At 49.8% G+C, this 15,390-nt stretch overlaps 1 protein-coding gene across 1 annotated transcript; it reads left to right on the plus strand.

Annotated features, from left to right (window-relative positions):
- Positions 1-7,644: 7,644 nt before the first annotated feature.
- On the plus strand, positions 7,645-10,336 carry LOC143773546 (uncharacterized). Its single transcript, XM_077260953.1, has 2 exons — positions 7,645-7,892; positions 8,504-10,336. The coding sequence occupies exon 2, from the start codon at positions 9,288-9,290 to the stop codon at positions 9,969-9,971; it is 684 nt and encodes a 227-aa protein (XP_077117068.1). The 5' UTR covers positions 7,645-7,892; positions 8,504-9,287; the 3' UTR covers positions 9,972-10,336.
- The last annotated feature ends 5,054 nt before the right edge of the window (positions 10,337-15,390 follow it).

Consider the following 15,390-nt stretch of genomic DNA (forward strand, 5'->3'; position numbering starts at 1 on the left):
GCGTTTTTTTCGCGTTTTTTCGCTATAAAAACGTGATAAAAACGCAAAAAAAACGCTTACATATGCCTCCTATTATTTTAAGTGTATTCCGCATTTTTTGTGCAAATGTAGCCTTTTTTTCCGCGAAAAAATCGCATCGCGGAAAAAAAAGCAACATGTTCATTAAAATGCGGAATTGCAGGGGATTCCGCACACCTAGGGGTCCATTGATCTGCTTACTTCCCGCACGGGGCTGTGCCCACGATGCGGGAAGTAAGCAGATTATGTGCGGTTGGTACCCAGGGTGGAGGAGAGGAGACTCTCCTCCACGCACTGGGCACCATATAATTGGTAAAAAAATAAGAATTAAAATAAAAAACAGTCCTATACTCACCCTCGATGTCTTCCCGCCTCCAATGCATGCTGCCGCTTCGGTTCCTGTAGCTGGTGTGCGGTGAAAGACCTTGCCGATGACGTCACTGTCCTGTGATTGGTCGTGAGCGGTCATGTGACCGCTCACGTGACCGTGACGTCACGGAAGGTCCTGTGCGCACACACCAGCTATACGGAACGGACGCCGGTGAGATGTCTGGGTGAGTATAAGCATTTTTTTATTTTTTTTATTATTTTTAAACATTCTATCTTTTACTATAGATGCTGCATAAGCTGCATCTATAGTAAAAAGTTGGTCACACTTGTCAAACGCTATGTTTGACAAGTGTGACCAACCTGTCAGTCAGTTTTCCAAGCGATGCTACAGATCGCTTGGAAAACTTTAGCATTCTGCAAGCTAATTACGCTTGCAGAATGCTAAAAAAAACGCGAAAAAAACGGAAAAAAAACGCCCAAAAAAAAATGCGGATTTCTTGCAGAAAATTTCCGGTTTTCTTCAGGAAATTTCTGCAAGAAATCCGCAACGTGTGCACATACCCTAAGTTTGTCCTCTTTTATGCCCATAGCAGCCAGAGATGCAGATGTGTCTTTTGCAGCATGAGACGGTGCATTATCATGCATGAAAATGATCTTGCTGCGGAAAGCACGGTTCTTCCTCTTGAACCATGGCAGGAAGTGTTGTTTTAGAAACTCCACATAGATTATGGAGTTCATCTATACCCCTTCAGGGATCATAAAGGGGCCGACAATCTCTCTTCCCATGATTCCAGCCCAAATCATTACTCCATCTCCTCCTTGTTGGCGCCTTAGCCGTGTTTTCATGGGGTGTCCATCAACCAGCCATCCTCCACTCCATCCATCTGGACCATTGAGCATTGCACGGCACTCATCGGTGAACAAAACAGTTTGGAAGTCAGTCTTCATGTATCGTTTGGCCCACTGGAGCCGTTTCTGCTTGTGTGCAGTGGATAGAGGTGGTCAACAGGATGGCTTACGCATAGCTGCAAACCTCTGAAGGACCCTGCATCTTGTTGTTCTGAGGATGTTGGAGGCACCAGGAGCTTCAAAAACTTGTCTGCTGCTATGACAAGGCATTTTTGCAGCTGCTCTTTTAACCTTACACAATTGCCTGTTGGAAAGAGTCCTCAATTTTTCCTTATCAGCACGCACACGTGTGTGCTGGGAATCAGCTACATACTTCTTGATTGTGCGATGATAAGGATGAAGTGTCTTGGCAATGTTGATTGTAGTCATGCCTTGACCTAAATACTCCACAATTTGTTGCTTCTCAGCAGCCGAGTCAGCCGACACATCCTTTTTCTTTCCTATTTTGGCAAAAAATGTAGGCTGCTTAATAATGTGGAACAGCGTTCTTAAGTAGTCTTGCCTTTATTTGGACACACCTGCCAAACTAATTTGCACAGGTATCTGCAATTGCTTTCAGTGATATAAAGAGCCCTGACACACATCACTATCAATGAGTTTAAATGACAAACAAAAAAATTCTAACCTTATCACTCCTAAACTCTTTGTGCATAATAATTTGGAACACAGTGTATATAATGTACATATAATTAATCTGTTTGATGTAATCCTGGAATTCATAAAAAAAAAAAATCTGTTTCAAAATGGCGCTGGCCGCACCTGCACAGTAGCAGCTATCATTGTATATAGAGGTGATCCAATAGTTGCAACTGCGCAGGCACGGCCAAAGCCATTTTCAAATGGATTTTTTTTTTTAGGAATTTCAGGATAACCTTAAACTAATGAATTATAAACACATTAGATATGCGATCAGACTGCACCACAGGGACTACCGCCAGCGCCGAACTGACACTGTGTGTGTAGGTTACTCAGTACAATCCTGCTGACAGGTTCCCTTTAATTATGCCATTTACATCACACGGGACACGCCGAGACCAACAAGTACCCGCCACACGGGACACGCCGGGGTTGACGAGTACCCGCCACACGGGGCACACCGGGGCCGACGTGAATCTGTCACACGAGACATGCCGGGGCCGACGTGAATCTGCGAGACGTGACAGGCCAGTGCTGACGTATATCTGCCACATGGGACACACTGGGGCTGACGTGCATCCGCCACATGGTACACACCGGGGCCGATGTGTATCCACCACATGGGACACTCCAAGGCCAGAGAATCTGCCACTTGTGGCACGCCGGTATAACAGGCCAGATTAACCCCCCGCCCAGAATATACCCGGGGTTAAAGTGGCCTAGGCCAGATTATAACCCGGGTATATTCTGGCCTAGCTCAAACTATACCCCGGGGTACAAATTGGACTAGTCCAGTTTATACCCCTCCAGGTCAGAATATACCCCAGCTACTGTAGATCAGATTTTTCAGGCTTTTGAGAACCATTGAGTGACATTCTTAATAACGGGGCCCCAGGCAGCACCTAGGGTCCCAGGCAGTGCACGGGGCCCCAGGCAGCGCACAGGGGCCTCAGGCAGCCCACAGGGCCCCATGCAGCCCACAGGGCTCCAGGCAGCGCACAGGGTGCCAGGCAGCAAACAGGGGCCCCAGGCAGCGCACAGGGCTCCAGGCAGTGCAAAGGGGCCCAAGACAGCGCACAAGGGCCCCTGACAGTGCATAGGGCCCCAGACAGAACACAGGCCCCCAGACAGAACACAGGGCCCCATGCAGCCCACAGGGCTCCAGGCAGTGCACGGGGCCCCAGGCAGCGCACAGGGCTCCAGGCAGTGCAAAGGGTCCCAAGGCAGCGCACAAGGGCCCCAGGCAACGTGCAGGGCCCCAGGCAGTACACAGGGCCCCAGACAGAACACAGGGCCCCAAGCAGCACACGGGGCCCCAGGCAGCACACGAGGCCCCAGGCAGAGCACGGGGGCCCAGATAGCGCACAGGGGCCCCAGGCAGCGCACAGGGAGGCAGAGATAGTGCACAAGGGAGGGGGAAGTGACAGTGTGCAAGGGGGGAAGAGACAGCGCGCAGGGCCCCTGTGCACTGTCTCTGCCCCCTGTGCGCTGTCTGGGATCCCATGTGCACTGTTTGGGACCCCCTGTGGGATGTATGTGGCCCCGTTCTTCAGTATATTAAAGATTAAAGCATATTAAAGATCAGATTTTTCACGCTTATGAGAACCATTGAATGATGTACTCAAGAACGGGACCCCAGACATCGCCCAGGGGCCCCAGACATCGCACACTGCACGGGGGCCCTAGACATCTTAGTCTAGTTTCACATTTGCGCACGGCTGTGTACGTTCTTAGTGAAGCCCCGCCCACTGCTGCGCCCGCCAGTTAAGCTCCGCCCAGGTACACAAGCGGCTGCATGCGGCCTGCGTACCCTATCTATATCATTGGGTACGCAGGCCCTAAGGATGTTTGCGTTTGCGTCCACATGGGTTGTTTTGAGGATTCGGTGAACGCAAGAAAATCCAACTTGTTGCCTTCGCCGTGGGTTGCAGCACCGTCAAAAGAACGTGGGCGGAGCTTAACCAGCGGGGCGCAGCAGTGGTCAAGGCTTTACTGAGAGCGTACGCATGCGTACGGCTGTATGCAAATGTGAAACTAGCCTTACAGGATTGAGTGATATACTCAAGAGCAGGGCCCCAGACATCACAAAGGGGGTCCCAGACAGCATACAGTGGGTCCCAGATAGCGCACAGGGGGTCCCAGACAGCACACAGGGGACATGCACTCTGTCTATCTCTTACCCCCTTGCTCACTGTCTCTGCCCCCCTGTGCGCTATCTGGGACCCCCTGTGGGCTGCCTGGGGTCCTGTGTGCTGCCTGAGGCTCCTGTGGGCTGCCTGGAGCCCTGTGTGCTGCCTGGGGCCCCTGTGGGCTGTCTGGGGTCCTGTGCGCTGCCTGGGGCCCCGCACGCTGTTTGGGGCCCCGTGCACTTCCTGTGGCCCCTGTGCTCTTCCTGGGGCCCCTCTGTGCTGCCTGGGGCCCCTCTGTGCTGTCTGTCGCCCTGTGCGCTGCCTGGGGCCCCGTGCACTTCCTGTGGCCCCTGTGCTCTTCCTGGGGCCCCTCTGTGCTGCCTGGGGCCCTTCTGTGCTGCCTGTTGCCCTGTGCACTGCCTGGGGCCCTGTGTGCTGCCTGGGGCCCCTGTGCGCTGCCTGGGGCCCCATGCACTTCCTGGGACCCCTGTGCTCTTCCTGGGGCCCCTCTGTGCTGCCTGGGGCCCCTCTGTGCTGCCTGGGGCCCCTTTGCTCTTCCTGGGGCCCCTCTGTGCTGCCTGGGGCCCTTTGCACTGCCTTGGGCCCCTGTGCGCTGCCTGGGGCCCTGTGTTCTGCTAGGGGCTCCGTGTGCCGCTTGAGGCCCCTGTGAGCTGCCCAGGGTCCTGTGCACTGTCTGGGGCACCGTGCACTGTTTGGGGCTCCGTGCGCTGCCTGGGGCCTTGTGCGCTGCCTGGGGTCCTTGTGCGCTGCCTTGGGCCCTGTGCACTGCCTGGGGCCCCGTTTGCTGCCTGGAACTTCGTTATTGATTATATCACCCGGGGTATAGTTTGGGCTAGGCCAGAATATACCCGGGTATAATCTGGCCCAGAGGGGTATAAACTGGACTAGTCCAATTTATACTCCGGGGTATAGTTTTGGCTAGGCCAGAATATACCCGGGTATAATCTGGCCCAGAGGGGTATAAACTGGACTAGTCCAATTTATACTCCGGGGTATAGTTTGGGCTAGGCCAGAATATACCCGGGGTATAATCTGGCCTAGACCACTTTAAACCCGGGTATATTCTGGGCGCGGGGGTTAATCTGGCCTGTTACACCGGGGCCAACGTGTATCCGCCACACTGGCCCGCCAGGGCTGACGTGTATCTCCCACATGGGACATGCCAGGGCCGACGTGTATTCACCACATGGGATATGCTGGGGCCGATGTGTATCTGCCACACAGGACACGCCGGGGCCAACGTGTATCCACCACCTGGGATATTTGAAAGTGAAATTATGGGCTGCCTACACATACACATATATATGAAAATACACATGCACGCTCTACCACACTGCAAAACACGAGCACACATTGGAAAATTCACACGCATGCACACTCCCACATTGCAACACACATATATGCATGTTCACACACATTGCAAAAGACATACACAAAGCACACTCACACACACGCTGACACACATACATGCATGTTCACACGCATTGCAAAAGACATACATACACGCTCCTCACACACACTGCAAAATACACTCACACATTGCAAAAGACACACACAAAAGCACGCTCACACACTTAGGAAAACACACATACTCTAACCTGCCATTTTTAATTTATCATTTGCGTGACCCCAGCACTAAAGGGATGTGTGTGAGCCCTTACCGACATTGTCACTCCCAAGCGTGCCAGAATTTCATTTTTTAATTTGTCATACTCTTTGGAATCCTGGAGGGCTAAGTCGTAATATGCCTTTTGGGGTTCACCATTCAATTAGGGGGCCAGCACCTCAGCCCACTGCTCTGATGGTAGCATCTCATGCTCCGCTACCCGCTCGAACACAGTCAAAAAGGCTTCGACATCATCTCCCGGGGTCATTTTCTGTAAGGCTCGTCTTACCATCATCACCTGAAGACGGAGAGGAGACCGCCAGCTTTACACGAACTGCCTCTGCAAGGAGCTCCATTTGCAATGTTAGCACCTCCTGCAGCTGTCGCTGCTGCTGCATTTGGTGTTGAAGCTGCTTTGCTAACAGCTTATTCACTTCTTGCTGCTGCTGACTGGCCAGCTGATGTTGTTGCTGTACTTGGACAAAATGCTCCACAAGCACCTAAATACTTGTTCCTAGAACGATGCCCGCATTCTCCACCACGTGTGAGGGAATAACACGCTTAGCTGCTTTCTCAGGAAGACACAGGAACACTTTGGTGGTGATGCACCTGCTGGTTTATTGGAGCCAGCATACACCAAGGCAGAGTTCACAAAACCAAAACAGAGCCTTTCTGGCTTAATGGAAAACAAAACAAATAAAGTGTAACAGAGTCCTTTTCTCTGCAGGTCTCAACCTGCAGGCATCTGGCAATGTCCTCCGTTCCTACTTGGAGCTAAAAAGGAGCACTTCCTCTCCCAAGACACCACCCAGACTGTCTCATATGTCCAGGTATTTAACCAGGACCATGTGATGATCACATGATTGTGACATCATCTCAGGTCCTGCTAATACACCTGTCAGTGTCGGCTGCAGCAAGGGTGAGCACTTTCCCTCCCACTCTATGAGTGCTCACATAAAACCAGCCCATGTATGCAGTGACCCTGTCACAGTACTCAGAGTTATCACTGTATTATCTGTGGTGTTACATAGGACTGCAGGTGATATCTACTACATTATCGGTACTCCGAGTTATCACTGTGTTATCTGTAGTGATACATAGGACTGCAGGTGACATCTACTACATTATCTGTACTCAGAGTTATCACTGTGTTATCTGTTGTGTTACATAGGACTGCGACTGCAGGTGACATCTACTACATTATCTGTACTCAGAGTTATCACTGTTATCTGTGGTGTTATATAGGACTGCAGGTGACATCTACTACATTATCTGTAAGCACAGAGTTTCACTGTTATGTGTGGTGTTACATAGGACTGCAGGCAACATCTACTACGTTATCTGTACTCAGTTATCATGGTGTTATTTGCAGTGTTAAAATAAATTTTAGGAGGGGGTTGGGGGGCAACTCTTTGTGTTAGGGCTTGGGCCCCCGATCTTTTCTGACTCCAGCAACGCCTCTGTGTACTGCTAATAGTCACAGACCACTTGGCCGATATGAGGCCCCTGAATATGGGGACCACGGTGTCAGCACTGGCTCCAGGCCCCTCCGCCAATTGTATCCGCATCCTGCTCATGTATTGTAACCTAAACGTTTCTGTGTGATGGTGCAATATGGTAGCATTTGGGGCCCCACTTGAAACTTTTGCCCAGGGCCCTTCTTTGTCTAAATCCGGCCCTGATGGAACCTCATGTTTTCCTCTTACGCAGAGCAGTAGGTGATATGGACTAAAATAAAGGTTCATTTAAATAGGGGGTCACAAATTATAATATGGGGCTGTAGGTTATTTGCTGTCTGTTTTTTTGTTTTTGTTAAATTAATTAATTTATTGAAGTTGTAAACTTGATACATAAAACAGCAGTGTCAGTTCTGATGACATCAAAAGGGGCATGACATCAGAGTACTTGGCATCATAGACCCCACATAGCATCACAATTGCTACAGAATGTGCAAAGTTCTATTCCTGAGCCATCTTGTGTCACAGCTTGAAGAGGACGAGTCCAGGTCGGTCGCTCTTCACTGAGCGCTGAGGATCGGTCACATCGGAGAGGGAGGAGGACTCGCTGCACAGCATTATGCACAGCACAGACAGCACAGCAGGGCCAGGAAGAGATCTACGCTGTGTGGACGGCATCCTCATCATCACCATGATTTCTCCAGATGATTATTAGCTGCATTTTTTTCTTCTTCCTGACCTTCCCCAGGCTGCTCTGAGATTGGTGGAGTAACTATCATAGGACCTGTAAGTATCAAGTGCGAAGGCTTTTTGGGGTCCAGCATGAAAGATAAGTGGGCGTGTATGTCTGTGTGTGCACACATGTACACGTCCCCTGAAATGCAGCAGTAACAGGCTGTGTGTCTGACCCCAGCACTGAAGGGTGTGTGCGTGATCCCAACACTAAAGGGGTGTGTGCGTGACCCCAGCACTAAAGGGTTGTGTGCGTGACCCCAGCACTAAAGGAGTGTGTGCGTGACCCCAGCACTAAAGGGGTGTGTGTGTGATCCCAACACTAAAGGGGTGTGTGCGTGACCCCAGCACTAAAGGGGTGTGTGCGTGACCCCAGCACTAAAGGGGTGTGTGCGTGACCCCAACACTAAAGGGGTGTGTGCGTGACCCCAGCAATAAAGGGGTGTGTGTGTGATCCCAGACCTAAAGAAGGGTTTGCGTGACCCCAGCACCAATGGGGTGTGTGCGTGACAACAGCACTAAAGGGGTGTGTGTGTGATCCCAACACTAAAGGGGTGTAAGAGGGTGGTGCTGTTATGCACAGTAAGGAACACGCTGTCACTTTAAAAAACTGCACCCCCTTGTCTGGTGTGAGATGGAATGTTCTGCTTTTCCCCCTGCTTTAGGCTGTGAAGTTGAACTGCCCTAGCTTGAGGGGAGGAGTTGAGCCTGGACTGCGTGGAGAGAGAGAGAGAAGTTTCCAGAGGGAACTGTGTGAACTGTGTGCTGGTCTGTCTGCTGGTCTGTCTGCAAGGAAGAGCCGTAGGCTGCAAGGAAGATTTCACAGCTTGAGACGAACTGCGTTTGGTAAAGAGACTTTCCCGGATACAGCAAAGGGTGGCTGTTCTGCGCTGGTTTGTGAAGCCACGAAGATTCTTGGAAGGGGACTTACGGTCTCCAGGAGCAAGGAGAAGACCACGCTTAGCAGAGCTGATAGGAATCCGTGCGCACCGCCGTTGTGGACTTTTGGGGGCCCCCTGGGACTGGACCTGTGTCCCCAACATCACATCACCGTGAGTCTGTTCCTGCCTGGTGCACCAGTTAGGGTCTAGTGCAGGCTTCAGTAGCTAGAGCACGGTAGCCGTGTGGCCTGAGTAGTAAAGGCCAGGGAGGCTATGTACAGAGTAGCATCGATATATGTTTCATTGTGTACAGTGGCTGGTGAGATAGATTTTGAGTTTGTAATTGTTGAAGTACCGTGCTGTTTTACAGACAAGTTGATTCATGTGCATTATCTTTTGCTATTGTAAATTCCTGTTTGCACCTTCCATGTCCCTTCCATTCCCTGTCTCCCAATAAATCTATCCTTTGTTGTTTGCACCTCGTCTTGTGTACAGTAGTCTCCTGCACCGTGGTGGTCCCTCGGGCCATCGCTTCAAGTGGCGCTGCGAGCAGGGTACTGTCATCAAGATGGAGGCAGCAGACAGCAATGGCGGGAATGCTAACATTAATGGGGATGCTGTTGGCATTGGTGGAACCCCTGCAAGGACACTCCCTATGGGCACCATATTTAGTGTACTCCCAAAATTTGACGGCAAGAATATGCCACTGTCCGACTGGGTGTCCCGGCTGCAATGCACCCTGAAGATTTATAACATAAGCCCAGACCTTGAAGTGGACATTGCTTTAACTGCCCTAGAGGGGGAAGCCCGCAGAAACGTCTGCCTACAACCAGAACTCACCCGCAGTACCCTGAAGGAGCTAGTGAAGTTCCTGGAAGAGATCTACGGCGAGACTGCTAGCGCGGGACATCTTCGCGCCAAATTTTTCTCTAAGCTGCAGCGGGAAGAAGAAGGAATTTCTCAGTATGCAACAGCACTGCAAGAAGTGTTCGAAGAGGTGCAGAGAAAGGAGGCAGATGGACTTGGCGGCATGGGCTCTAAGGACCGGATACTCCGGGAGCAATTCATTCTGGGACTACACAGCACATCCTTGAGGCAAGCACTGTCAGCACGGGTCCGGGCAGATCCAGCCCTTACATTTCGACAAGTCATGGCGGAAACAGTGGCCCGAAGTAAAGAAGAAAGCTATGCGTCGGGGGCATTCAGAGTAGAATTTCAATATTTGCAGATGACACTAAACTCTGCAGGGTAATCAATACAGGGGAGGACAATTTTATATTACAGGATGATTTATGTAAACTAGAAGCTTGGGCTGATAAATGGCAAATGAGCTTTAATGGGGATAAATGTAAGGTCATGCACTTGGGTAGAAGTAATAAGATGTATAACTATGTGCTTAATTCTAAAACTCTGGGCAAAACCGTCAATGAAAAAGACCTGGGTGTATGGGTGGATGACAAACTCATATTCAGTGGCCAGTGTCAGGCAGCTGCTACAAAGGCAAATAAAATAATGGGATGTATTAAAAGAGGCATAGATGCTCATGAGGAGAACATAATTTTACCTCTATACAAGTCACTAGTTCGACCACACTTAGAATACTGTGCACAGTTCTGGTCTCCGGTGTATAAGAAAGACATAGCTGAACTGGAGCGGGTGCAGAGAAGAGCGACCAAGGTTATTAGAGGACTGGGGGGTCTGCAATACCAAGATAGGTTATTACACTTGGGGCTATTTACTTTGGAAAAACGAAGACTAAGGGGTGATCTTATTTTAATGTATAAATATATGAGGGGACAGTACAAAGACCTTTCTGATGATCTTTTTAATCATAGACCTGAGACAGGGACAAGGGGGCATCCTCTACGTCTGGAGGAAAGAAGGTTTAAGCATAATAACAGACGCGGATTCTTTACTGTAAGAGCAGTGAGACTATGGAACTCTCTGCCGTATGATGTTGTAATGAGTGATTCATTAATTAAATTTAAGAGGGGACTGGATACCTTTCTGGAAAAGTATAATGTTACAGGGTATATACACTAGATTCCTTGATAAGGCGTTGATCCAGGGAACTAGTCTGATTGCCGTATGTGGAGTCGGGAAGGAATTTTTTTCCCCATGGTGGAGTTACTCTTTGCCACATGGGGTTTTTTTGCCTTCCCCTGGATCAACATGTTAGGGCATGTTAGGTTAGGCTATGGGTTGAACTAGATGGACTAGTCTTCCTTCAACCTTAATAACTATGTAACTATGTAACTATGTAACTATGATACGTGTCCAGGGCGCCAATTCCAGAGGGGACCCAAACCATCAAGATGTGCTGGTCCAGGTAGTGCAAGATTTGCAGCGGTCCCTTGTTAACGTGCAAGAGAAACTGACCCAGATGGAGCGGAGAGTGGGGGAACTACAAGGAACTGACCCACCATACTCATACAACCATTCTTCAGCCCGATCGACAAGGGATCAGTGGGAACAGGCCCCCTCCCGTCAGGCATCGGCGGCACGAGGACAGGCTCGAAGTACCCCCTCGGCGAGGAGGAGGCATGCAATGCTGGGAGTGTCTCCCAATAAATCTATCCTTTGTTGTTTGCACCTCGTCTTGTGTACAGTAGTCTCCTGCACCGTGGTGGTCCCTCGGGCCATCGCTTCAGGGGTGTGTGCGTGACCCCAGCACTAAAGGGGTGTGTGCGTGACCCCTGCACTAAAGGAGTGTGTGCGTGATCCCAACACTAAAGGGGTGTGTGCGTGACCCCAGCACTAAAGGGGTGTGTGCGTGACCCCAGCACTAAAGGGGTGTGTGCGTGACCCCAACACTAAAGTGGTGTGTGCGTGACCCCAGCACTAAAGGGGTGTGTGCGTGACCCTAGCACTAAAGAAGGGTTTGCGTGACCCCACCAATAAAGGGGTATGTGCGTGACCCCAACACTAAAGGGGTGTGTGCATGACCCCAGCACTAAAGGGGTGTGTGTGTGATCCCAGACCTAAAGAAGGGTTTGCGTGACCCCAGCACCAATGGGGTGTGTGCGTGACAACAGCACTAAAGGGGTGTGTGTGTGACCCCAGCACTAAAATGGTGTGTGCGTGACCCCAGCAGTAAAGAAGGGTTTGCGTAACCCCAGCACTAAAGGGGTGTGTGAGCCCAGCACTAAAGGGGTGTGTGTGACCCCAACACTAAAGGGGTGTGTGTGACCCCAACACTAAAGGGGTGTGTGTGACCCCAACACTAAAGGGGTGTGTGTGACCCCAACACTAAAGGGGTGTGTGTGTGTGACCCCAGCACTAAAGGGGTGTGTGTGCGTGACCCCAACACTAAAAGGGGTGTGTGCGTGACCCCAGCACTAAAGGGGTGTGTGCGTGACCCCAGCACTAAAGAGGGGTGTGCGTGACCCCAGCACTAAAGGGTTGTGTGTGAGCCCAGCACTAAAGGGGTATGTGCGTGACCACAGCAATAAAGAGGTGTGCGCGTGACCCCAACACTAAAGGGGTGTGTGCGTGACCCCAGCACTAAATGGGTGTGTGTGTGACCCCAGCACTAAAGAAGGGTTTGCGTGACCCCAACACTAAAGGGGTGTGTGCATGACCCAGCACTAAAGGGATGTATGCGTGACCCCAACACAAAAGGGGTGTGTTGTGACCCCAACACTAAAGGGGTGTGTGCGTGACCCCAGCACTAAAGGGGTGTGTGCGTGACCCCAGCACTAAAGGGGTGTGTGCGTGACCCCAGCACTAAAGGGGTGTGTGCGTGACCCCAACACTAAAGGGGTGTGTGCGTTCTCCCAGAACTAAAGAAGGGTTTGCGTGACCCCAGCACCAATGGGGTGTGTGCGTGACAACAGCACTAAAGGGATGTGTGCGTGACCCCAGCACTAAAGGGGTGTGTGTGACCCCAACACTAAAGGGGTGGGTGTCTGACCCCAGCACTAAAGGGGTGTGTGCGTGACCCCAACACTAATGGGGTGTGTGCATGACCCCAGCACTAAAGGGGTGTGTGCGTGACCCCAGCACTAAAGAGGGGTTTGCGTGACCCCAGCACTAAAGGGTTGTGTGTGCGTGACCCTAACACTAAAGGGGTGTGTGCATGACCCTAGCTCTAAAGGGGTGTGTGCGTGACCCCAGCACTAAAGGGGTGTGTGCGTGACCACAGCAATAAAGGGGTGTGCACGTGACCCCAGCACTAAAGGGATGTGTGCGTGACCCCAGCACTAAAGGGGTGTGTGTGTGACCCCAGCACTAAAGAAGGATTTGCGTGACCCCAACACTAAAGGGGTGTGAATATAGAAAAACTGACTGAACAGCCATCTAGTCTGAACTGGTGCATAACCAAAAAGTCTTACATAGCAAATAGATAATGGCTGCACTCAAGTTTATTGTGCTAAAGCAAGGAAATGTGCAATACATGAAATGTGAACAGCATAATGGCTTGTGAAATTTATGAAAAAACACATGAGATTTTTAGCACAAAATTTGGCCAAATATTGTGAGCCCATTCACCAAACGTCAAGGTAATCTGAGATTACCTTGACGTTTGGTGAATGGGCTCACAATATTTGGCCAAATTTTGTGCTAAAAATCTCATGTGTTTTTTCATAAATTTCACAAGCCATTATGCTGTTCACATTTCATGTATTGCACATTTCCTTGCTTTAGCACAATAAACTTGAGTGCAGCCATTATCTATTTGCTACTAAAGGGGTGTGTGCATGACCCCAGCACTAAAGGGGTGTGTGCGTGATCCCAGAACTAAAGAAGGGTTTGCGTGACCCCAGCACCAATGGGGTGTGTGCGTGACAACAGCACTAAAAGGGTGTGTGCGTGACCCCAGCAGTAAAGAAGGGTTTGCGTGACCCCAGCACTAAAGGGGTGTGTGCGTGACCCCAGCACTAAAGAGGTGTGTACGTGACCCCAGCATTAAAGGGGTGTGTGTGTGACCCCAGCACTAAAGGGGTGTGTGTGAGACCCCAACACTAAAGGGGTGTATGCGAGACCCCAACACTAAAGGGGTGTGTGCGTGACCCTAGCACTAAAGGGGTGTGTCCGTGACCCCAGCACTAAAGGTGTGTGTGTGTGACCCCAAAAATAAAGGGGTGGCTGTGTGATGATTTGTGTGTCCCTGCAGTAATGGGGTGTGTGTTTGTGTGCCCAGCACTGTAGCACTGAATGGGTGTGTGCACCTGTGTTTATGTGTTGAGGTGAATGTGTACGTATGTGTGTATGGTGAAGTGTTTGTGTGTGTGTGTGTGTGTGTGTGTGTGTGTGTGTGCACTTGTGTATGTTGTGTATGTATATTGTGTGTTGAGGTGTGTGTGTATGTTGTGTATGTTGTGTGTTGAGGAGATTGTGCATGTGTGTGCGTTTGTGTGTGAGTGTTCATGTATGTATGAAAGGTAACCTGTCACTTCATTTCAGGCCCCTAATCTCCCACCACATTGGTGGTGACTTCATTCCTAGCTCTCTTAAAGGTGTTAATTGGGACTTGTATTGATGACTTATCTGTAAGATAGATCATCAATATGTGATCGGTGGGATCCGACACTTGGCACCCCCACAATCAGCTGAAATCTGCTGTGGCAGTTGCCAGGTATATGATAAGCATACGTGATCGGCCGCTGCCTCTGATCTATAAGACGCACACAATATTTAGCAAGATTTTTGTTGTTAATAAGTGCATCATATAGTCTAGAAAATACAGTCAGTGACAGTCACGCTTTATCTAAGAAATGCATCTTAACCCCTTAACAACTTATGATAGGCTATGTCCGTCATAAGTCAGCTCTCCACCTTTCACACGGGCTACCGTAGCACACCCAACCTCATCTTTATCGGCAGATGATGGCTGTGTTATTCAGCCATCATATGCCTCTAACAGCGGCGGGGGGTGGGGTGGGGGGGAAGCGAAGATCCACCCACTGCTGTTAACCTGTTAAATGCCGCAGTCAATCTATGACAGCTGCATTTAATGCTCGCCGGCAGGGGGACGCACTGTACTATCCCCTCATTGGTGCACCCGTGACCACTGAGTATCCCTGTGACTGTCACCACTGTACTCCTGTGAAAGCCAGTCTGTGACTTCTGTATATAGGAGATTGTGATTTCTGCTATATATAGCAATGCTGTATGTAGCACAAGCAATCAGATGATGGCAGGTTCAAGTCCCCTACGGGGACTAACAAATACAGTGAAAAGTAAAAAAAAATGTTTTGAAAAAATATGAAAAAAATAAAAGTTCAAATCACCCGTTTTTCCCCATTAAAAATTTAGAAATATATATAAAAAAAAAAATTACACATATGTGATATTTCTGCTTTTGTAAAAGTCAGATCTATCAAAGTATAAAATAAATTAGTCTGATCGGTAAACAGCCTAGCTAGAAAATAAAATAAAATGACAGAACTAGTCTTTCACCATTGCAACAAGAGAAAAAAAAGTAATAACAGGTGATTAAACCATCGTATATACCCCAAAATAATATCAATATAAACATCGGTTATGGTGCAAAAAACAAGATCTCACACGGCCCCATTCCTGAAAATGTAAAACATTGTGGCTCTTGGGAAGGAAAAAACAGAAGCTCAAAACCGAAACATCGCCCAGTCCTTAAAGGGTTAAAGGGGTTTGACTGTAATGTGTGCTAATAACACATGAAGCTTTCCTACCTCCTGCCGCTCCAGTTC

The sequence above is a fragment of the Ranitomeya variabilis genome, chromosome 5 (assembly GCF_051348905.1).
Source record: "Ranitomeya variabilis isolate aRanVar5 chromosome 5, aRanVar5.hap1, whole genome shotgun sequence".
NCBI lineage: Eukaryota > Metazoa > Chordata > Amphibia > Anura > Dendrobatidae > Ranitomeya > Ranitomeya variabilis.